Here is a 25,000-nt window from a genome sequence, read left to right as displayed (position 1 = left end):
ATATAACTTAGCATCGTACAAAAATCCCCCTCCAAAAAAAACCCCATCAACAACAACTTAGCATCGTACAAAATGTCATAACATGATACAAAGAACACTTAGAATTACACTTCCAGCTGAAAGAACATACAGAGCCCTGCTCTATGACTACTTCCTGGTTGTGCGTCGGGGGATGAACCACATGGTGAGAGACTCCGCCTCCTGCTCCACCGGCTGCTGTGATAGGTTGTTGGTCTGCGGGACGCTGTCCACGGTAACGCCCTGATGAGGGCACACGGAGTAACGCGACAGCATCGTGGCGAGGATGGATTTCATCATCACCATGGCGATGTGCTTGCCCACACAAGAGCGGGGCCCTGAGCCGAACGGCTGGAAGTAACGATTAGGTACCTGAGAGAGAGAGAGAAAGGGAGAGAGAGAGAGAGAGAGAGAGAGAGAGATAGATAGATATTTTTTTTATCATTAATTTATCCCTGAGATTTTGACCCAGTAAATTCAGAGCCAGAGAGATCATTCCAACACAAAACAAGACTCTTACATTTTTCTCAAAGTTGTCCAGACTGAACTCGTTGGGCTTGAGGAAGAACTCCGTCTTGTGCATGCGGCCCACATTCAGGATGATATTTGTCCCCTTGGGCACCTTGTAGCCATCTATGACGTCATCAGAAAGCGCCCGGCGCATGGTGAAGTCCACCACAGGGTGGAACCTCAGGGATTCGTTGATGAAGCTCTCCAGCACACGTAGGTTCTGCAGGTCTGAGTTCTGAAGCTCCCCGTCACCTGGAGAGAACAGGAGACAGACATTGTCATTGCCACATGACGACTGCTTTCACCACATTCACCTGAGAAAGAAATAATCGCCCAGACCCAAATGTCCCAAATTTCCCCCCCCCGACCCTAGAATGCTCTTAATGCCTACTTAGCAGATCCTCACCTACGACAGTGTCTATCTCTTCTAGAATCAGTAGCTCTATGTCTGGCTTCTGTTTGAGCAGCAGCAGCATGAAGAACAGGCTGATGGAGAGGGTGTCCGGGGCGGCGATCACCATCTCCAGCACACACTGCCTCACGTTCTCTGCCGTCAGCTCCCCGTGGTTCTGAGAAAACACACATTTACATTTCGGCCATTTAGTCGACTTCTTCACGACATCGCCGTGTATGCGTTCCCAGAAGTAGGCTGAAACAACCACAAGAGCGAGTGATATGGGGGTGGTTTGGTGAATTACACTCGCATGATGAGTAACCGAAGCCTTCAGGCCTGCAGACTTGTGTTTGCTCACAGAGAAAACAGCCTTTGGCATTTGCTCAGAGATGCACAGATGAGTCAGAGAGGCAGAGACAACTGGGACTGACCTGTGCGAAGATGAGGTCTGCGGTGAAGTTGATGTGGTCCAGTTTCTCTGCCTCCTGCAGGTCTCTCCTCTTCTGCTCGATCAGAGCCTCTATGGCGTCCTGCAGCTCCTGACTGAACCACACAACAGGAGAACCAACCATCACTGTACGCTCACAACACATTCAGAAACAGTTTCCAAAGGGTTTATATGCAGTCGATAAAGGGTTCAGATCTTACTTATGGATGCTTTACTGTTTATATGACTGCGTCTGCGTCAGACGCAGTGTGTCTGCGTCACTTACCCTGCACTCCTATGCCTCCGGTGGATCCAGTCAAACTTGAAGTAGATGTCTGGTTTGATCAGCACCGTCTGCCATGTGTCAAAGTACTTCTGGATCTTTTGCAGCAGCTCCTTCTCTGCAGACAGAGAAGACAGAGAACATTCATGTTAATATTGATGGCAGTGGACACTAGCTTTAAAAACACAAACATACAACAGGCAGTTAGTTATAGGCTCTAGTCATGGTAGTTGATACTACTGGATATCCTATGGTGTGACTCAGAGGAGGCTGGTGGAGGTAGAAATCAGAGGACGGGCTTGATACCATTCCTCATTCTGTTCTATGCGTTACAATGAGCCTGTCCTCCGATGTCTACCTCCACCAGCCTCCACTGCTGTACAGTGTGTGTGTGTGTGTGTGTGTGTGTGTGTGTGTGTGTGTGTGTGTGTGTGTGTGTGTGTGTGTGTGCGTGTGTGTGTGTGTGTGTGTGTGTGTGTGTGTGTGTGGTACTGTAGGACCAGGTGTGATGGTATGTGGGGGCTGCTCACCATTGATGGGCACCCCCAAGAACAGCTTGTTGGAGATGTCCACCACTGTGCAGCGCAACAGACCCAGGACGTCTACTTGCCCCCCCTGGGTGTGTGTGTGTGTGGACTCCTTCAGACCATCCAGGTGTGCGTTCGTAGACAAGACACACACGTCCACTGTCCTCTGCAGACCGGGACCTGTCAGAGCTGACAAACACAACAAGAATAAATCAAATCAAATCAAATTTGAATGTAATGTAATGTTTTAGGGTAAGCAACTCCTCAACAACGCAACCATTAGACAACATCAATATCAATTTGTAGTCATAAGTCATAATAATAACAAATGTCACAACAATGTCATAACAATAACAAAACACATCTAGTCTTTGGAATATAAGAAGGTTCCCTTGAGAGAAGGTGGCGTTTTGTTTGGAAGAGAGGAGTGTGGTCTGATTACCTTTGGCGAAGTAGGCTCGGAGCTTCCTCCAGAGGGCGACGTTGCTGTTGAATATGATGCCCCTCTCGTTCATGCCGAGACAGGTGAGGCCCGGTTTACTGCCGAACCTCGACGTGTAGCTGCCCTGCTTCAAGACATGGTACACAGCTGAAGACCTGCAGAGAGGATGGGTTCAGTGTCATTCACCAAATAGAGTCTACAAGTAAAATGTTGAATGTGTCAATCGTTTTGACTGACAGACGGGCTGACCAACTGCCTGACTGACTGCACTGGTTGATTGCCTTCGCCGTTCCTAACCTGCTTAGTATAAGCGTCTCCACTCCGTCGATCCAGACCCTGACGATGTCTCCGTATTTGGCGTTGTAGTAGTTACTGGCCGTGCCGATGCCAGTGCAGAGGAATCTCAGGTAGGAGAGGAGAGGTCCGACTCCCATAAAGAAGGAAGGACCTGCTCCACCGACCAGACAGACAGGGAGGAGAGAGAGAGAGTTATGACTTAAGGCAACACGATATCCAGAGTAGATGGAAGGAAATGATGAGTGTAGAAAGTATTGTGTGTCTGTCCATACAGTTAACCTTTCTCCTGTGTTCACCATCCCCCCCTTATTCTAGTGTTCGCAACAAATTTAGTTTAACACCTTTTTAAGCTGTGAAACAATGTCTTCAGCGAGTGGTTAAGATGAGTAACTGTAGTGAATATACAAAGAACAGACACTGAAAATGTATCTACATTTCTATGTATTTTTTCCTATTGTATGTATGTATTTTTACATTTCGAAACCCACAGGTGTGACAAAGTTGACTAAACCACTCAAAATTCAATGAAAGTGGTGATCAGCAATTTTATATGTTCAAATGCCTAGTGTGGAGGAAAACATGAGGTCTTGAGGCAATCAGATGAAAAACACAATATTTATATTTAGGAAAAGTTAAAAAAAAAAAAGCAGTCAAATTTGACCCGAACACAAGAGGAAAAGGGATAGTTCACCCAAATTACAAAATCACATATCTGGTTCCTTACCCTGACAGGAGTGTAATAGACAAGGACAGACTTCAGTCCACACTCTGTTTATCTGGGCACTGTCGCTAACTGCTAACGGTTAGCATTATTAACCAATAAAACTATTGAAATCAGTGGTTCCTAAAGGCACGTTTCACATGTGATGTGATTTTGTAATTTGGGTGACCCTTGAAGACCTCATCATTGTTAAGCTGAGACAGCTGTCAAAAGCAATGAAGATCTTCTGCTATAAACAGCTCCACTCTGTGACACTGTGTCATTCTAGGTCTCACAGGGCTGTCATTCACACCTCTTCACTGTTATTAAGACTCCCCGAAGAGGACAGGCGATACTATTACCAAAGAAAACAACCACGGGCTACCTGGCAAATCATTTTTAGAACGTTCTCTCTGAGCCATGTCAGTGTGAGGACTTTGCCTTTACATTATAGACTGTTCCTCACTGGTGGTCACTGGCAGACGGGCTAGAGAAGACAGATAAGATAACATTCATTTAATTTCCCCAGCCTAAGAAATTAGATAAATAAACTCACGACCTATCTTCCGCCATAGATTGAAGGCCCATCTTTTCAGGCTGCATCTTAACTGTCCCTCCTAAAGACCTCTTCATCCCCACTACCCCCCTGTACAAGTTTCTCTACTGTAAATAAAAAAAAAAAATTAAAAAAAAAAGGTAAACTTCTAGCATAGTGACTGCCAATAGCCCCTGGTCCTAGCATAGATTACTTTATCTTATGATGACTGATGGATAGATGATTCACTTACTTAAACAAATGTATTTGTTGTAAGTTACTTTGGATAAAGGCGTCTGCTAAATGCCACAAATATAAATAATATTTGTTTAGTAATAAACAGAAAGTGCTGTTGCGTGACCGACCTGGAACAGAGTTCTTGTCCGTGTGATTCCAGGCAGCCAGCAGCAGACAGAGGATCAACAGGAGAGCTCCGGTCGCCACGGAGACGCTCTCTGACCCCACGGCTGTGGTGTTCCGTGACCCGGACGCCAGCAGGTCCGCCATGACACCATCGAAACGCACCGGATTCATCGCCCGCTGGCAAACAGAGAACCGATCCATAGAAGCACGGAGCACCGAACAGACTCGAACACGACCGCGCGCACACACACACACACACATACACACACACACACAAATTACACACACTTCCCGAACAGCTGCTCCCGAGGGTGTGTGAGCTCCGTCTTTCCCCAAGCCCTCTCTTATAGGCCACCGTGGCTGGTTAGGTCCCAGGTCAGGGTAAAGCAAAAGTCATAACAAAAAGGGACATTTTAAACAATTACAGCCTTGGATCCCTGTCGAGGCACCATGGCCTTGATTTTCATGGAGTGTCTTCGGGGAGGGCGGGAGGAGGGGGGTTGGAGGGGGGGGAGCACATGTTGTGAGATGAGTTTTCCAAAACAATCCTACATAAAAGCTCCTAACGGTGACCTCTGACCCTGTGTTCCTGCAGATGGAGAGCAGACTCTCCTTCACTCCTTTTAACATCAAACAGGTGAGAATGTGGGCCAGACCGTGCTTGACGACTGTATTAAACACACACACACACACACGCACACACACACACACACACACATACATGCACACACACACACACACCCTCACACACACACACACATACACGCACACACACACACGCACATGCACACACACACACACACACACACACGCACACACACACACACACACACACACACACACACACACTGTAGTGTCTCAAGGCAGAGCACCTGTGCTCTGCGTCTTGGCCTCAGCTGCAGGGTTGAACCTAAGTGTTCTGACATCTTTATCTCTGTGCTCAGGAGGTCTCACCTCTCACTGAGGGCAGGAAATACTTCTGTGTGATGCGTCATCGAGGGGCCAGACGTCCATCTGCAGCATGGTTAGTTTCGTCTGTGGCTCACCAGCAGATGGAGGGACGTCTGAATGTGACCAACTGATATTTTGGAAACGCGGGAACTGAACATCCAGTGGATGGACCACGGTCGGTTTCACATCCTTGAGAAATAACAGCCGATAGGAGAAAGAGCAGAACATTATGGGATGATATTCATATTGTTGAGACTTCCTATGTGGGAACCATAGTTCACCATTTAGGCTAAATGATCAACACTGGTGTTCTCTTTCAAATAGATATTTTCCCACCACACTTTTTACTTGTCTTGTCGAATTAATTGCATGAAGAAACGACAACGGAAACGTATCTCTTTCAGACAACACAACGATATTTGCCATGATTGTCTTGAATGGCAGAAAGTCCTTCAGCCAACATCGTTTCTCCAGGCTCTCCTTCTACATGCTGTCCTATATCAGATTTGTCCAGCAGATGGAGAAACAGAGCTGGGAGACTACAGCGTATCGTGATTGTCCTCAAAGTCTCATGACAACCAGGGTCACAATATTGTAACAACTTCTACTGCAATGACAGTTGTCTGGAAATATGGCTGTTACATAACTCTTGGAAAAAAAGACATGTAAAAAAAGACATTTTTGCATTTTAGCTCATTTTAAGAGTGCCATAGCAAAGGGTCTGAATATGTATGTACATGAGGTATTTCAATTTTAATACATTTACAGAAATGTCTAAAAACCTGTTTTTGCTTTGTCATTCTGGGGTATTGTGTGTGGATTGATGGCAAATTCTTTTAATTTAATCCATTTTAAATTGAGTCTATAACACAACAAAGCGTGGAAAAAGAAATATTGTACCAACTTCTATTGCAATGACGGTTGTGGAAATCTGGCTGTTACGTGACTCTTGGGAAAACAGACATGTAAAACAGACATGTAAAACAGGCATGTAGTATGCGTGTGTGTGTGTGTGTATGTGTCTGTCTGTGGCATCACTGCCCGCTCCCTATATGGTAGACGTACCTCTGCCAACATTCTCAAACTCTCCTCCTTCTCAGAACGCTCTAACGTCACGACTCCCGATCCTTCTCAGTATTGTTTTGTCATTCGGTGGCACAAAGGCCCTGCTGTTTAGCCTTGCGGCTGTTGCAGCGTTTAATCAGTATGAAAGACTCTGTGAATTCACTCGTCGCCTACATTCAGGCCCAAGGAATGTGCCGCATTCAAACGGGTATCTGTGTGCTGGGGCCCTGCCCGGACACTGCTGGCCTGGATGACGACCAGAGCCAGGATTCTTCTGGATGAATAAGCAGAGTCTCCCAGTCCGCTGTGACACTCAGAGCTTTCTGTATTTCTGCGGTTCCCACCAACAGTTCTTGTCCCCTTGTGTGTGTTTTTTTTTTACGAAAATATATGTTAATATAACCTTGTCTGTCTGTCTTGGTCAATCATGTCTTTGTCTGTTGGGTCGCTTGGCATACTTTGAGTGAGGGTACGTCGATGGAATAGGACTGATTTGAAGAACAGAACAGATGTTGTTGTTAACAAATATGTCTCACTGTAGATGATATGTAGTAGATATGTCCCACACAATGCATCTGTTGAGGATCAGCCCTAGGCCACCACTGCTGGATTTGAGGTGACATTGAAGATGTGTATTGCTCACTGCTTTTGAGATGAGGTGTGTACTGAAGTACAGTCTTATAACAGAGTAAGTGAGCCTGCAGCTCCATGAACAGACTCTCTGTAACACAGTCCACCTCTCACCTTTAACCTTTCACCCCTACTACGTCACTGACCACCTAGTCTGGGGGTCCATAGAACAGGGGGATTTCCCTGCGGGAAAAAATAACACAATCAGACACGTCTGATGTGGTGAAGAACACACATGAACGCAACCGATTCCCCCCAAAAATAAATAGAGGGTTCAGCAAAAAATATCGTAAGAATGTCATTTTATTTAACCCCTATTTTACAAGGGAGCCCTGCATACATACAGTTTACAACCATACATAATACACATGCAAAATTACAACTTAATAAAACACAATCAAGAAAAAACAAACAAGTTTTCAACAAAGAGGTCCTCAATCAAGACTTTAAACTGCCCGAGTGGCATCGTCATAGAGTTGATCCAGAGTTCGGGAGGCCGAAGGGTAACAGAACTCTTCAGAGTCATCCTGCCCACTCACTGACTCCTCTGCAGCTTGGATCATGATGTGACCGGTCCCTATGTCCCTGTGTCCCCATGTCACAATGTCCCCGTGTCCCCATGTCACAATGTCCCTGTGTCCCTGTGTCCCCATGTCACAATGTCCCCGTGTCCCCATGTCACAATGTCCCTGTGTCCCTGTGTCCCCATGTCACAATGTCCCTGTGTCCCTGTGTCCCCATGTCACAATGTCCCTGTGTCCCCGTGTCCCCATGTCACAATGTCCCTGTGTCCCCGTGTCCCCATGTCACAATGTCCCTGTGTCCCCATGTCACAATGTCCCTGTGTCCCCATGTCACAATGTCCCTGTGTCCCCATGTCCCCATGTCACAATGTCCCTGTGTCCCCGTGTCACAATGTCCCTGTGTCCCCATGTCACAATGTCCCTGTGTCCCTGTGTCCCCATGTCACAATGTCCCTGTGTCCCCATGTCACAATGTCCCTGTGTCCTCATGTCCCTGTGTCCTCATGTCACAATGTCCCTGTGTCCTCATGTCCCTGTGTCCCCATGTCACAATGTCCCTGTGTCCTCATATCCCTGTGTCCCTGTGTCCCTATGTCCCTGTGAAAAGAAAAGGCCTTTGGATTTATGTTAAAAAGTGGTGCACATCAGTTCCACATGATTAAAATGTGTTTAATCAACACAAATTTGGTTGAAAATTAAATAAATCAAAGATGATAATTTGTGTTGATTAAACTCATTTCCATCATGTGGAAACAAATATTAACCATTTCTTTACGTAAATCCAAAGGCCTTTTTTTCAGTGTGCTATTGGCTGCCTCCCAACAACCTCAAACACCTCCTTTCCCCCCGAACCATCGATTGGTAAAAGGACTGGAAAGGTTTCACCTGTACAGGATCATTTGACCCATACAGTACCAGGCACAGTGCCTTCAGAAAGTATTCACACTGTTGTGTGTTTTTCCACATTTTGTTGTGTTTAGGCTCAATTTAAAATGGATTAAATACAAAAAGAATTTGCCATCAATCCACACACAATACCCCAAGTGAAAACAGGTTTTTAGAAATTTCAGTAAATTAATTAAAATTGAAATACAGAAATACCTCATATACGTAAGTATACAGACCCTTTGCTATGACACTCTTAAAATGAGCTAAAATGCAAACATGTCATCAACAAATCACTCAGTAAGTTGAACTGAGTCCATCTTCATGCAAGGATAATAGTTCGTGTAATTTTGGAATTAATATCTTGTTGTTTTTACAGGGTCTCTGATTTGCATAGGAATCAACTTTCCGAAGGCACTGTACATGCAGATCAGTGGCCGTGTGGTAAAAGTAGAGAAGGAAATGAAGTCAATGAGGACAACCAGAACACAGTACTGGGTCAGGAGACAGCTGGACCAGCTGGACGGCCATCTGCCCCGGAGGAGGGGGGGGGAGGGGGAGGGGGGGGCCGGGCTCTCCTCACAGCTGCCACCAATGCTGTAGAAGAAGAAGAAGAAGAAGAAGAAGAAGGGAGAGGGAGAATGGAGGAGAAGAGAAAGGCTGAAGAGATGGAGAGAGAGTGGGACCCGTTCTGTTGAACTGTCGGTCCATATATTGGTCACACTCTTGATCACGTTTAGCCTCAACATTATATAGGTTACATAATGATATCGTTTTAATATTGAAATACCTCTTTGAAAGAAAGTGCTGTCTTTCAGGCTGTCGTCTCTCTGGCCTTGACCCGTTCACTTCCTCTGTGGACAGTGTGTCAGCATTCCACTGAGGAAGGGAACCGGGGGAGGCTGGTGGAGGTGGCGTTTGATACCATCCCTTATTCCGTTGCATGGATTACAATGAGCCCGTCCTCAGATTTCTGCCTCCACCAGCCTCCCCTGAAGTGAACACACAGTATTGGTCATAGGAACAGGATTGATGGTTCTGTCCTCTCCCAGAGGGCATACTGTACGATACATCCCCCTCTCCTCTCTTGGACAGGGGCTGAGCTCAGGGCAGCTCCTGGGTGGAGGTACAGTGTACATGTTCCAAAGACCCCCCGCCCCCACCCCCTGCCCCCCCTCTCTTTACTGTAGGTACTATACTGTAGCCAGCCCACTGCTGTGTGACCCCCTCTCTCTGTAGTGACCTATCGCCCCAGGCTAGAGAGTCTGGGTGAGTGGAGCAGAGAGTCTTACTGTAACAGTAATGTTGCCCCACAGAGTGCTAGGTGTGTGTGCGTGTGTGTGTGTGTGTGTGTGTGTGTGTGTGTGTGCAGAGATGGGCAGAATTTCTGTTACATGTACATGTATTTGAAATACGTCATTGAATTACTTTTGAGTATTTTGTATTTGAATGGCCTGAACAACAATTCAGTTAATTTATTGAACGTTTCTGGTAATTGTGGTGTGTGTGTGTGTGTGTGTGTGTGTGTGTGTGTCAGGAGCGTGACACAGAGCGTGTCAGGCTCTCCGGGGCTCCAGGGCTTTGTGTGTGCTACATTTACCACTGCTGTGCTTAATTAGCACATTAGAAAATTACCCATTTGATTCATCTAAACATGCGTGCTAACATTTGTGGAGTGCAAGACGTAGTTCTGGGCTGTGTCAGCTCCAAACGAGAGGAAAAGAGCTACACCAATACTGTACATTTGAATGGCCTCTTGGACATAAACATATTACTATGTGTTTCAATGACTGGACAAGTCAAACAAGTGAAATGTGGGTGTTTGTGCAAAGCTACCCACCTCTTCTTGCCCCTCAGAGAGTGGGATGTGCAATGGATGTGTTTGAAGGACACACACACACACACACACACACACACACACACACACACACACACACACACACACACACACACACACACACACAGCTCTACAGTGCAGCGGGGCGGACTTTTATCGTGAAATGTCACTTTTCTGGCCCAAATCAGAGCTACAGAAATGGGTCATTTCTCTAGTTTGTGGGTAGAAGTGGTGAGGTTACGTCTGGGTGGGCTAAGGCGTACAGCCTGGGGTTGGAGAGAGGGATGGAGAGAGGGATGGAGAGAGGGATGGAGAGAGGGATAGAGAGAGGGATGGAGAGAGGGATGACGTGAGAATGGAAGGGCAGAGCACCTACATGTACAGTAGTAGGTGTTGGGGTGTAGTTCCACTACATGTAGCTCAACTATTAGTTTCATGACATTTCTCTGTAGCTTGATGGTAATTAAACTAAAAATGTTTTCAGTAGTAAACTACTTTTTTTCAAATTTTCCCTCCAAAACAAAAAAAGGAAATAGGAATTTAACTGTTATTCCTGACCTTGAATCTCCCTACTCTGTATTCCCCCACTGCTTCCTGGCTCCCCATGTCACTCCACTTCTTCGGTTTTATCTTTCTCAGAGCATCTCAGAGCGTTTCAGAACGTTTCAGAGCTTCTCAGAGTGTCTCAGAGCGGTACAGAGCAGTTCAGAGCATCACGGAGCGGTACAGAGCAGTTCAGAGTGGTTCAGAGCTTATGAATTTGTGAGCCAAAGAAAGAATATACAAAGAGTTTATGCCAAACTCACTAATCTTCTTCCAGTGGCTGACTGTGGACTGTTGGACAAAGCAGTTTGGATGTTGTGAACTACTTTTTCATTGTAGCTTTAGTCTGACAAACTATATTTCTCCTCAGGGCGGCTTTGGTGAAGTTCAGCTTGTTCCTTAGTAGAGCCATTGGTAATCAAGTTAAATACATTGTCAGAGTAGCTTCCCCAGCACTGACAGCAGTGTAGTGTTGTGTAAACCCATTCAGCCAGCCAGGTCTCCTGTGATCCTCCTCTCTGGTAGAGACACTAATTCATGGTGAAGTCAGGGTTAAAAGTCCTCCAGTTATTTCCCAGATTTGTGCTCGTTCTTGATTTGTGACATTCCTTTTGACAACTACGGCTTGTTGACATTGACATGTATTAAGTTCAAATTTAATATTTTGGCACATAATTGTACATTTACAAACTTGATGAAAATATCAATAATACGGTCCTTCACTGCAAACTAATGTTGATATGATGTAATCATTGTTTGACCCCAAGAGCCCCGCATTTGAAGATGAATATCTACAATATGTGCAGTGTCTCTGGCTAAGCCTTTACTGTTAATGGGTGGGGGAGACGGTACTGGATGTACTGGTTATGGAGTTGTAGCCCCAGGTCATTATCCTCTCATTCTCTGTGCTCAGTGTGTGTGTGTGTGTGTGTGCGTGTGTGTGTGTGTGTGTGTGTGTGTGTGTGTGTGTGTGATGTCAGTCTCAGCCCACGGTCAGGGCCCTAGAATGGGTTTGCTGAATATAAATCAGGTGACTGCACAAGTGGGGGGTTTCTTCCCAGACAAGCCCAGAGGATTGTGTAATGCCCACCCCGTACATCGCTCTGTGCATACACACACACACACGCACACACACACACACACACACACACACACACACACACACACACACACACACACGCACACACACACACACACACACACACACACACACACACGCACACACGCACACACACACACACAAAACCCCTGCTCCACTAGGGGCACAACACAACAAGGACTGCATTTACCAGTTCTCCCTCAGAAAGACCACCCGTGTCCGACCCTCCAGACTCCGTCGTTCAGCTCAGGAGATATTCACTTCAGCGCTGTTTGGACCTGTGTTCTTCTCACCCAGAGTGAATGTAGTGTTTTGGAGTGGAGATACTGTATCCACTTTGGATCCATCTGGATTCTGTGGCGCCTTGTGGATCATCTGAAGAATTTCAGAGAACCTTCCATCATAACTGCCTCCTGTCCCGTAGGACACTATTTGGACCTTCCTCATCATCCAGACCTTCTGTATCTCAACCATCTCCACAGCTCCAACCCCATCCGGGTCTGAATGCTCACGCTAGTCGCTGACCCCCTGAAGGGAGGAGGGGGAGCCATGTGGGTCTCCAGCCCCAGCTTGTCGCGTCCCCTGCGGGGACTTCTCTACGGGACGTGTGTCCTGGCGCTGGTGAACTGTGTGGGTCTCCTGGTGCTCCTGGTCCAGCAGAACCAGCTGAGGACCCAGGTGGAGCAGACCGAGGGCAGGCTGAAGGAGGTGCAGCAGAGCTCCCTGGTGGAGTTCCTCCAGGAGGTGCCCAGAGGAGGTGCAAGGATGCAGGTAGACCCCATGGGGGAGAAGTACCAGTACTCCCGCAACAAACGGAGCCAGGTGCTGGAGAAGGACCTGAGGCAGGAGCAGAGAGGGCTGCACCATGGGCACGGACAGGAGATTAGCCAGGAAGTAACCCAGAACCATGGGCACGGACAGGAGACCAACCCAGGGGTAACCCAGAACCATGGGCACGGACAGGAGACCAACCCGGGGGTAACCCAGAACCATGGGCACGGACAGGAGACCAACCCGGGGGTAACCCAGAACCATGGGCACGGACAGGAGACCAACCCGGGGGTAACCCAGAACCATGGGCACGGACAGGAGACCAACCCGGGGGTAACCCAGAACCATGAACAGGGACAGATAAACCCAGGGGTAACCCAGCACAATGGGCAGGGACAGGGGGTTACCCAGGAGACCATGGCGGAGGACATGAACATGGAGATGGGGAAGAAGATCAGACAGGGGTTCAACCACAAACACAGACATCCACACGACCATCACAAGACGGAGAGGAAGGACGACATGATGGTGATGATGACCTACTCCATGGTCCCGGTGAGATAGTCTCCTCTAATTACTGAGTGCTTGTGTGTTTGTGTGTTTGTGTGTTTGTGTGTTTGTGTGTGTGTTTGTGTGTGTGTTTGTGTGTGTGTGTGTGTGTTTGTGTGTGTGTTTGTGTGTGTGTTTGTGTGTGTGTTTGTGTGTGTGTTTGTGTGTTTGTGTGTGTGTGTTTGTGTGTTTGTGTGTGTGTGTTTGTGTGTTTGTGTGTGTGTGTTTGTGTGCTTGTGTGTTTGTGTGTTTGTGTGTGTGTGTTTGTGTGCTTGTGTGTTTGTGTGTTTGTGTGTTTGTGTGTTTGTGTGTTTGTGTGCTTGTGTGTTTGTGTGTTTGTGTGTTTGTGTGTTTGTGTGGGCATGTGTGGGCAGGGGAAACGCCAGGCAGCGAAGCAAAGTGAAAGAAAATAGAATCTATACTTTTGTTGCATTTCTAATGAATTTAGAGAGGATATGTGGATACGTTGTCTCAGCTTTCATTTAGTGAGTTATCTGTCTGAGAGAACATTATATTATATTATAATAATAATAATAATAATAATATTATGATAAGAACATTATATTTACCGTGTCTAGACATCACAGAATACAGTGAACCTATCTGTGCTTGATTATAGATGACAGAGGCGTCAGAACAATACTAGTAATAATAACAGCAGTGTGTGTGTGCGTGTGTGCGTGTGTGTGTGTGTGTGTGTGTGTGTGTGTGTGTGTGTGTGTGTGTGTGTGTGTGTGTGTGTGTGTGTGTGGGGCGCACTTTGGCGTCTCAGACACAAGCCCTCGCATTTAATGGAAAATCCAGTTTGTTAGAAACACAAAGGGACATACCTGAATGACAGTTATTTGTGTACCAATGCACCATCATCTTTTAAATATCTGTTAGAAATACATCTCATACATTACATAATATAATCTCATGCATAATATACTGTAATAACATGATACATTTCTGTGTTGATTCCATTGTTTGTTTCTTAGTTCAAAGTGTTGATGGACATATGTAACAGCACTAAAGGAGTCTGCATTGCTGGTACGTCCTAAATATGACCTTTACAACATTTCAATACACCCACTCTACTTAATTCAAGTGTACTGTAGTTTCATACATAAAGTCAAGGCGTGATATTTTCTCACTGCACAATGTGTTCCCTTTCAGCCCCCCCGGGACCACCTGGTGAGTAATCAACCAATCAAGAGTGATTCAACAACAAAACCTTGATCACCTCAGCCGACCACAGTTTTTTCGGTTTAGTGCCCCACATCCACGCTGAAGTGCTCTCACCGCTGCTATTTAAAGTACTGCCCATGGTTACGGTTATGTCCTTGCCGTGCTGAAAGTTAGCCCCTGTTGTGTGTGTGTGTGTGTGTGTGTGTGTCTTATAGGTTTGCCTGGCCTCAATGGCTTGCCCGGGTATAATGGGACTGATGGCATTCCAGGACTAGATGGGCTGCCTGGGGCGGACGGTAAACGAGGGAAGAAAGGTACAGAAAGCTATTGTCTGTTCTCTCACAGTCTGTCCATTTTCTAGAGGTTTTCTCAGTCTGTCCATTTTCTAGAGGTTTTCTCAGGCAGTTGATGAAAAGGCTGGGACAGTACAGCAGTGAAAGGGTAGAGTATGTCTTCAGGGTAAAAACACTCAAACGCACACGCACACGCACGCATGCTTGCACGCACACACGTAAACATACACTTACTTGAGTGTATGTGTGAATGAATGCAACCCCATGCACGCACACACACACACACACACACACACTTTGCACACACACACACACACACAACCCCAAGCATGCACGCACGCACACATACACACACACACACACACACACTGCACAGACATTCTAATTCAACAACTATCTACGTAGTTCTCTCCAAAGGCGTGATGAGTCATAATGATGCATTTCACTGTGGGCACTTCCTCCCATTCAGACACCACATAACAGGAAGCTGATGAAAGGACTGCTCTTCTCTCTCACTGTGGACTAATGTTATTCATCTGTGGTTTTGGGCTCCTGCTGAATGAGCTGAAGAACTCATTCTCCCAGCATCCCACTTGCGTTCCTCAAGAGTGAATGACATGAATCATCGTGAGAAGTGAATGGAATTGTTTGTGGTTGGCAGATCTCATATATGCCATTTAGCTGACACTTTTATCCAAAGCGAGTGCATACATGTCAGTATATATGGTCCCAGCAGGAATCAAACCCACAACCTAAGCATTGTTAGCGCCGTGCTCTACCAACTGAGCCACAGAGGACCACCTCTTCTCTGAAGGAACTTCAACTTCTCTCTTTGGCACCAGTGACTTAGAGGATGAGTGGTGTGTTTGCTAGCGTTGTGAAACTGTGTGTGATGGTGCCCACCCAGGTGAGACAGGTGAACCAGGGGAGAAGGGAGAGAAAGGAGATCCAGGTCCCCCAGGCGCCCCCGGGGGAAAGACACAACCATCCAATGACATCATCCTAGAGGGTAAGGCCAGCCCTACCTGGTAAACACCAACACCTTGACCAGGGTCGTGACCTTTCCCTTCCTCACCGTAACATTGCCGCCATGACAGATGGTGTCAGACAGTGACAGATGTCGTCTTCTGTTCTGTGTATAGGCCCCCCAGGTCCACCTGGCGCCCCAGGAGCTCCTGGTCCCATGGGCCCCCCCGGCCCCCAGGGACCCCCCAGGAATAGAAGAAACAAAAGCCATGCAGCCCAGACCCTGGGTGAGTCTCCTCCTCTCTCTGACCCCCCCCCCCCCCCCCCGTTACTCCTACTGTACCCATAACTCACGCACCGTAAGTGGACTGCAGTGACATCATCACTATGGTTCTCCCAGGGCCGCTGCATGCTGTCCCCAACGACGGGACCTTGACTGCCAAAGAAGTGGTCAAAGTGAGAGAGATGGAGATAAAGAAGAACGGTATGTATTATATGGGTTAGTCGACCCCCCTCTCCCTCCCCCTCCCCTAAAAAATACATTTTTTATTTGCCAATCAATCAATCAATCAATCAATCAATCAATCACTGTTTGAAATGTGGTATTTCACCCCACTGAGATGACACACCTGCACTGCACCCCCCCCCCCCCCCCCCCCCCCCAAAAGACAACACACGTGCACACCCCCATGGAGAACAGAGGCACAGGGTGATACACATCCGTCAGTCATGTTCATGCTTCAAAAGCAGCCATTTTGTTCTCTGTGCTCCAGAGTGCATCATCAAGTCCCTGATCAACCCCAGGAACGTGTCTAAGATGGAGGGCACCTTCGGCTCCTGGATGAAAGACACGGCCGTGATGGACGACGAACGCATCTGGGTGGCCAATCACTTCTCTGGTAACTCTCACACTCCTCTTGGACTCTGCTCCAACCCCATCCGGGCCTGAACGCTAACACTGGTCGGTGGGCCCCGTTGAGCAGGAGGGGGACCTATGTGGGTTTCCAGTCCCAGTTTGTCTCCTCAGCTTCGGGTACAGCGCTCGCTTCAGTGGTCCCTGACCATGTCCACCAGGCGTGGGTAGATGATTAGCTGAAGTTAGCTAAAAACAGAAAACCGACTTGCACACAGCTAGGAAAGATACAATTAGCCACTGTTGTCTATCGTTAACACATTGAAGTGTTGAACCATCAGCCGGATAAAAAATTTAATTTTAAAAAAAATATATGTTTTTAAGGGCATTTCTGCTTTATTGGGATAGAGACAGTAGAGATTAACAGGAAGGATGGGTGAGAGAGGAGGGATGACATGCAGGATAGGTCGAGGGTCAGAATCGAACCAGGAACCTTGCGATTACGTGGTAAGAGCATTAGTGTGCAACGCCACTAAGCGCCCCCAGCCAGATACAATTTAACATCTGTGGTACAACTCATGCAGGGACCTTCAGCCTGCCTACGTTCTGTGCTCATTACGGATGTGACGCGTTCCCGTTGCTTCTGCAGGGAGGCTGGTGAAAGAGTACAAGAGCATCGCCTCGTTCCAGAACTCCAGCAGTGACACCATCGACGTCAGGAAGTTCTACCAGGGTTGTGGTCACATGGTACATAACGGCTCCTTCTACTACCACATCGCAGGCACCACTGACATCGCCAGGTAAGAGGCCGGGCTTACACAACGAATCAGATTCACAGAAAGTGTGCCATCTCGGTAGTAATGTGTTTTTCCTATTTCTTATGGTTTTGAGGTGTCGGTGGCGATTTTTTAATCGATTTTTGGGGTGGAGGGGGTCATTTCATACTGCAGGCCTATGCGAGTGAATTCATGGAGTTCAAGAGATGTACAGTCAAGCAATTTTTTATTTTTTTTAAAATATGTTTTTTAGGGCATTTCTGCTTTATTGGGATAGAGACAGTAGAGGTTGACAGGAAGGATGGGTGAGAGAGAGGAGGGATGACATGCAAGACATGTCGAGGGTCGGAATCGAACCAGGAACCTTGCGATTACGTGGCATGCGCATTAGTGTGCTACGCCACCAAGCGACCCCCAGTCAAGCAACTTCACGGCAAATCAAGTCCACTTGAACTTGTCCTTCCACTGTTTCTCTCCTCAGGTTTCACCTGCAGTCCAAGGCGTTGCACACCCTGTCGATCGACAACGCTCTCCACCACAACCTGACCTACCTGCTCCAGAACTCCAAGACGTACTTCAAGCTGGCGGCCGACGAGAACGGCCTGTGGCTCATCTTCGCCTCCAGCCTGGACGAGACCATCACGGTGGCCCAGCTGGACCAGAAGACCTTCTCCATCACCTTGTACATCAACACCACCTACCCCCGTACCAAAGCCGGCAACGCCTTCATCGCCTGCGGGGTTCTGTACGTCACAGACACCAAGGACACACGGGTCACCTTCGCCTTCGACCTGCTGAAGGGGAAGCCTGTCAACATAACCTTTGACCTGAGGTCCCCCATGGGGGTGCTGGCCATGCTGTCCTACAGCCCCAAGGACAGACATCTGTACGTGTGGGATCACAGCTATGTCAGCCTCTACACGGTCCACTTCATCTCTGATGACTGAGAGCATTCTCTTTCTGAAGAATTCATGTTTTTGGAAAAATTGGCCAGCACTTCTAAAGCATGGTTATTTCGGTTAAACATCATTTTACGGTATGTCAACTACTAGACCTTTATTTAGTAATTACTTAATGTGATTAGTAATTACTCAATGATAACCTGAGTTTCTTTCTTTGGGATTTTTTTTTATAACATGCACCACAAGTCACCACAGGTTCCAGTTGAATCGTTTGTTTGTTGCCGGTTACCATGGATACAAGTCATTTCTAAATAGTCAGAAACTAGCAGAGGGAATGAAACGCCCCCATCATTCCTTTGTGTCTTCTCTCTGTTGTATTTCATGACGGCTGTCACAACAAGGATGTGTTTTTCACGGTGACAACAAAATACCCATATCTGAGACATCATATCTGAGACATCATATCTGAGACATATCTCCCTACATTAAAGTTCTATTACTTTTGAGTGACAGAATCCAAAGACATGTTCCTGTTTAGAGTTGAGGATGCCAGATTTATCAATCGAGTAAGGGCTGTTTTATTTGCCAATCAATCAATCAATCAATCAAACACCCCACCGAGACAACACACCTGCACTCAGTGAACAAGAGCAGATCTGTGACAATTATATTATCAACAAGAAATAAGTGAAACAATTGTATAAACACTGTATATTGTGTAATGGTTGGTCTGAGCGGCATGTTAAATGCTGTATTTGTTTTTCCTAATTGAGATTATGGAATTGTAGGGTTCTTACTAACAGTTTGTGAAGAACTTTCTTTTTTTGTATCCTGTTTTTATCTCTCTGCTGTGTATTATATTTATTTAGAGCGTTTGACTGTTTGATTTTGAGCTTTCCCTCAGAACATAGCTTTATATGTCCATGTCTAGTCTGTACTCTTCCTGTAACTGCATGACAAATCCTTCTATCAGAAATGTAGTTATTAGAAGACTTGGACGCCACAGTTCAATACCAAACACTCCTCGCACATTTTTGGAAATCTGTACATTATCTATACCTGCCTCTCAGGCGACGCTGCATGGTCACTACTGATTATTATTACTTATTGAGGAAAAAAAAAAAAAAGAAACAAGCATAAAATCACCCTGATGAAATAAAAAGAATTTATTCAACTTACAAAGGTAAAACTTTGACTATTTTGGAGCAGCCTGCTCTCTCTCTCTCATTCTCTCTCTCTCTCTGTCTCTCTCTCTCTGTCTCTCTCTCTCTCACCTCCAGACTCTCAATGCCCTACAGGTCAAGTCTCTCCATCGTTGGCTTCATATATGTGTTAGATAGAACCACAGCAGACAGGGGAAGGAGAGGAGCGTCGTAGAACACGTAAATACATACAGCAGACATCGCGCCCAGGAGGAGGGAGAGAAACACACATCTCTTTAATAAATACCATACATACACTTAACAAAAGTTACAACTAATCCAGCTGGTATGATACAAACCAAAAAATAAAGAAAATGCTTTTATGTTTGTACAAGCTGTTGTGGTATTTCATATATATATTTATATATTAAAACTATTTCAAACTTTTTACTACTAGGCCAAATAAAGCCAGACATTCATTTGTATATAACAGTTTCTTCTTCGATTGCCTATTCATTTGAAATAAACTTTTATAGTGTCTCCAGATTTGAGTGCAAATATCTATTGTTTGTGGATTAAACATTGTAAAAACAAGAACTACAGTAATCAAACACAAATCTATACGCCATGTTGCACAATTCCCAGTCAGATACAGTAATATAGACCCTTACATTCCTAACGTAAAAGGCAATAAGTCAAAACATAAATGAACAACGGTCTGCAAGGGAACCAACAACAAAACAAACAAACAAACATTGAAATAACTTAATAAAAAAAACAACAACAACATCTTGTGCAAAACCATAACTGGACCCTTGTGTTTCTGCTCAGGGAGGGCGGGGGGGGGGACGGGGGGGGTGGAGGGGCAGGGGAGGGGAGGGGGTTGGGAATTTCAAGTGAAACAGACAAGATGAGACATTTAAACCACAGTCACAGGAATAAAACACGTCATCTTCCAAACAGGAATGTTCTAGCAGTGAGGCTGCCATACAAACAGGCATCTGAGGGCAGACTGGCAGCGGGCGCACAGATGGCAGACACAGCAGGGTGAACACAACACTGCAGCCAGACCAGGGTGGCACTGGGCAGCCAGACCAGGGAGGCACTGGGCAGCCAGACCAGGGTGGCACTGGGCAGCCAGTGGGCCAGGGGGGGGGTGGGGAGGGGGGTGGGGGGTCGGGGGAGATGGGTGTTGGTGGTGGTGGTGGGGGGGGGATCACAACGGGGGCGATGTGCCACAGAACTCAAGAGAAGGTGCCATAGAAGGTCAAAACCATCGAAACAAAATGCAGACCCGACAACTCGATTCACACCGGAAACCACTGACTCAATAAGGAACCACAGTGCTGGTAAAAGTAGTAGATGCTAAGAGACTTTCAGCTGTGGGCACAAAATGACGACAGATACACACTTTTGTTAAAAGTTTTGCTTGAGCACTTTTACAGAGCACTATCAAGAGACCTGTGATTGCACCGCAAAACAAGTACAGGACATGCATAGCTTCCCTATCAACACGCTCTACGAGTAGAGATTCTGGAACACAGTCAGCTTCGTAAAATGACAGTAAATCTAGCTTTTAAAATCAAGTATAGTGGTTCACCTTTTTTTTGCTTTCGCACTTCGCTTTCAGGCTTTTTGGGGGGGAGGGCGGGGGTGGGTGGGTACGTTGGGTGGGTTGGGTGGGTGGGGGGGGGGGGATATTTGCAGCTCAACTCTCCACCACCCTCGATATATATATAGATATAGATTATATATATATATATATATGCGATTTACGCACGGTAAACCTACGGCACGGTATACACACTCTTGAAAGCTGCCCGAAAGCTTTAGGTTCCTCTCTCTCCTACGGCTCACCACTAAAACCCATTACACGTCTACGGTACGGTGAACAACGCTTCCAGTGGCGCCGTTCAGCCCGTTCCCCTCCACCGCCAGACGTCCCGTCACCAGACCGGTTCTTTACAGGATGTCGAAGATGCTGGAGGGGATGCTGTAGCGGTCCGGCAGGACCCGCATCTTCAGCGTCCCGTCGGCGCCGCAGGTGAAGATCCGGTTGCCGGGGCGGGTCTCCACCTGCATGACGCCGGCGCCGATGTTGCGGAAGATGGACTGCTTGGTGTGCTCCGTGCTGAACGAATGCATGGGGGGGGAGGAGGGGAGGGAGGGAGGGAGGGAGAGAGGGAGGGGGGGGGAGGGGGGGAAGGAGGGAGGGAGAGAAGTAAGGAGGGAGGGAGGGGGGAGGGAAGGAGGGAGAGAGGGAGGGAGAGAGGAAGGGAAAGAGAGAGGGAGAGAGGGAGGGACAGAAGGAAGGAGGGAGCGAGGGAAGGAGAGTGTGTGAGAAAATGTCTCTCATTCATTTACATTCTATTTTAACTTCAGTGGTTTCAGGAGATGTGCTGTAGAACCGTTTGGTTTTGTCACCTTCATGTTGCCTTCAGCCGAGCCGGTGACAAAGAAGTCCTCGGAGGCGTCCAGGGCCATGGCCTTGATGGCCGAGTCGTGGGCCTGGAAGGTGTGCAGCAGCTGCCTCTGCCTGATGTCAAACACACACACGAAGCCCTTCCTGCCCCCGGAGATCAGAAGCTGCTGCTTGGGGGCGTACTGCAACACCGTGGCCCCGTTCTCATGGCAGGGGAAGGCTGAGGGAGGGGATGCACACACACACGCACACACACACACACACACACACACACACACACACACACACACACACACACACACACACACCATATTAACACACAATACTTAAGTCTTATTTTCATCATTTTCATGAGTGTGAGGGTTGTCTTACCATGCACCATGGAATTACTGGGTGAAACTAGAGTGTCCCACAGGCATACATTTCTGTGGGGAACAAAGACAACATGGAACACTGGAGTTAGTTTGGGTGTAGGTGTTGGTGAAGCTGTCCTACAGGTTGTGGAGTGTACAGTATGGGGTCAGGTAGGAGCAGGTAGGAGCAGGTAGGAGGAGGTAGGAGGAGGTAGGAGCAGGTAGGAGGAGGTAGGAGCAGGTAGGAGCAGGTAGGAGGAGGTAGGAGCAGGTAGGAGGAGGTAGGAGCAGGTAGGAGGAGGTAGGAGCAGGTAGGAGCAGGTAGGAGCAGGTAGGAGGAGGTAGGAGCAGGTAGGAGGAGGTAGGAGGAGGTAGAAGGAGGTAGGAGCAGGTAGGAAGAGGTAGGAGCAGGTAGGAGGAGGTAGAAGGAGGTAGGAGGAGGTAGGAGCAGGTAGGAGCAGGTAGGAGGAGGTAGGAGGAGGTAGGAGGAGGTAGGAGCAGGTAGGAGGAGGTAGGAGCAGGTAGGAGCAGGTAGAAGGAGGTAGGAGCAGGTAGGAGCAGGTAGGAGGAGGTAGGAGTAGGTAGGAGGAGGTAGGAGCAGGTAGGAGGAGGTAGGAGCAGGTAGGAGCAGGTAGAAGGAGGTAGGAGCAGGTAGGAGCAGGTAGGAGGAGGTCGGAGCAGGTAGGAGCAGGTACCTGCTGTCATTGGACTGTCCGGCCGTGGCGATGAGACTGGAGGACGTGACGAAGGCAAAATCACCACAGGTCTTGGTGTGGCACTGCCAGCTCTGAGGGACGGGGAAGGACACAGGTCATCTCAATTAAAGCCCTGTGTGTGTGTGAGTGTGTGAGTGTGTGTGTGTGTGTGTGTGAGTGTGTGAGTGTGTGAGTGTGTGTGTGTGTGTGTGTCTGTGTGTGTGTGTGAGTGTGTGTGTGAGTGTGTGAGTGTGTGTGTGAGTGTGTGTGAGTGTGTGAGTGTAGTGATTAGTACTGTACTGACCAGGTAGGGTTTGGGGTTGGAGGAGGTCTGGTTGACCTGCCACAGACTGAGGAAGCCCTCTCCATCAGCGACTCCACACTGCAGATACACAGACACACACAGATAGAACACAGACACACACAGACACACACAGACACACAGACACACCAGACACGCCAGACACACACAGACACACACAGACACACCAGACACACACAGACACACCAGACACACACAGACACACACAGATAGAACACAAATGGTGTCAGTCAACCTGGAGAAGCCTGTGAAACAAGTGTATGTCAGGTGTGTATCAGGTGTGTGTGTGTGTGTGTGTGTGTGTGTACCTTGTTCCCCTGGGAGTTGAAGTAGAGGCGGGTGACTCTGGCATTGCCAGCTTGTCTGAAGCAGATGAGCTGCTGAGGTCTGTTCCACTCAAACATACGAACGCTGCCGTCCTGGGCCCCCGTCATATCTGACACACACACGCACGCACACACACACACACACACAGACACACACACACACACACACACACACACACACACACACAGTCATTTATGTGTGTTTGATACCGTTCCTCATTCCGTTCCATGCATGACAATGAGCCCTGTCCTCCGATTTCTACCTCCGCAGGCCTCCCCTGGAGGAGAGTACAGTGTACTTACAGTACTGGTATAGGGGGTACAGTGTACTTACAGTACTGGTATAGGGGGTACAGTGTACTTACAGTACTGGTATAGGGGGTGGGAGGTCATTCTCTTCACATTGTTCAGGTTCCTTTTCATGATCTGTAAACAACAACAACAACAACAACAACAACACCATTATACACCTGGATTACCAAACACACAAACAACGCAACACTGGAACTCAAAAGCACGTACACATTCACTAGCTACTGGTCTGAGACATCTCTGGCTATGAAGGCCGTCCTGCCAGGCTGCAGCATTCAACTGCTGTCTTACATAACTCCCCCTCACTGAACCGGGGGAGAATCATCCTACCGCAGGAGAATACTCCTCAAAGTGTCCCCGTTCAGTCAGGAGCAGAGCTCACCAGGGACTCTGGAGGAACACGAGCTCGCCAGCCAACTCTGGCAGGTTGAGGTCGGAACCGTAACGTGGGTAAGCGTGCGTCGTTCAACGCGCTCACCGTCCCCGTCTCATGACCTCCACAGAGAAGACAAACGCAAGTGAAACTAATCGGATCGATCTAAACGTCTCAATCCACCTCCACACCTTGTTTTGGGTTAGGGTTAGAGCACTATCAACCCTAACCCTAACCCATCTCCACACCTTGTTTTGGTGTGAAGCGTCTGGACTTCACAAGGCAGCCAGACTGATCGGGGGAGGAGGGGGGGAGGTGGGGGGGCGTTTCAGTGAGTGAGTGATTAGAGGACAGAGCCCTGGGGTCAACATCGCCCAGGCGGGCGGGCGGGCAGGCAGGCAGGCGGGCAGGCAGACGCCGTCTGGACATGCTGGAGAGGACAGGTGTGACTCTACTTCTGAAGCCACAAAATGTCATTTTAACCCTAACCTTTAAATTGACTTCAATATCACCACCCCGGGGATGTTGTTGCTCCTGACGGTGGCCGTAACAGTTATCTGTAACAGCTCTGGGATTCCATTATTGAAGAACTCAGGATGCCGTGATGTGACGCAGGTCTGCACCTTGGTCTGGGGAGGTGAGAGCTGGGAGTATCTGTGTTGACACGCTCCCACTGCTCATGTACAAACACAGACACCAGCTATCTACGTCCACTAGACTCATCAGCGGACTTGTTTAGTCCTGG

General features: G+C 47.7%; 3 protein-coding genes across 3 annotated transcripts in view; 1 reads left to right on the top strand and 2 right to left on the bottom strand.

Moving 5' to 3' along the window:
* Positions 1-147: 147 nt before the first annotated feature.
* Positions 148-4,667, bottom strand: cyp19a1a (cytochrome P450, family 19, subfamily A, polypeptide 1a; the record flags this gene model as incomplete). Its single annotated transcript, XM_083690774.1, has 9 exons — positions 148-390; positions 539-780; positions 935-1,097; positions 1,354-1,465; positions 1,636-1,750; positions 2,163-2,348; positions 2,602-2,756; positions 2,899-3,049; positions 4,499-4,667. 9 exons carry the CDS (start codon positions 4,665-4,667, stop codon positions 148-150), a joined length of 1,536 nt encoding a protein of 511 aa, XP_083546900.1.
* A 7,867-nt stretch (positions 4,668-12,534) lies between these two features.
* On the top strand, positions 12,535-18,355 carry gldn (gliomedin; the record flags this gene model as incomplete). Its single annotated transcript, XM_083690773.1, has 10 exons — positions 12,535-13,356; positions 14,331-14,382; positions 14,509-14,526; positions 14,736-14,834; positions 15,721-15,822; positions 15,956-16,066; positions 16,180-16,263; positions 16,553-16,678; positions 17,282-17,432; positions 17,890-18,355. The coding sequence occupies 10 exons, from the start codon at positions 12,535-12,537 to the stop codon at positions 18,353-18,355; spliced, it is 2,031 nt and encodes a 676-aa protein (XP_083546899.1).
* Positions 18,356-19,479: 1,124 nt separating this feature from the next.
* The window catches only part of dmxl2 (Dmx-like 2), a 27,996-nt gene continuing 22,475 nt past the window's right edge, over positions 19,480-25,000 (bottom strand). The window contains exons 29-35 of the mRNA XM_083691544.1: positions 23,936-23,996; positions 23,553-23,680; positions 23,227-23,304; positions 22,923-23,014; positions 22,247-22,299; positions 21,877-22,094; positions 19,480-21,624 (exon numbers count right to left, since the gene is read on the bottom strand). Of these exons, the coding sequence (XP_083547670.1) occupies positions 21,415-21,624; positions 21,877-22,094; positions 22,247-22,299; positions 22,923-23,014; positions 23,227-23,304; positions 23,553-23,680; positions 23,936-23,996 (840 nt within the window). The 3' untranslated portion in view covers positions 19,480-21,414. The remainder of the gene's footprint in view (positions 21,625-21,876; positions 22,095-22,246; positions 22,300-22,922; positions 23,015-23,226; positions 23,305-23,552; positions 23,681-23,935; positions 23,997-25,000) is intronic.

The sequence above is a fragment of the Argentina silus genome, assembly GCF_951799395.1.
Source record: "Argentina silus genome assembly, chromosome: 19".
NCBI classification, from domain to species: Eukaryota; Metazoa; Chordata; class Actinopteri; order Argentiniformes; family Argentinidae; genus Argentina; species Argentina silus.
Note: the sequence above shows the minus strand (reverse complement) of the source record. Positions and strands in the feature narration are given on the sequence as shown.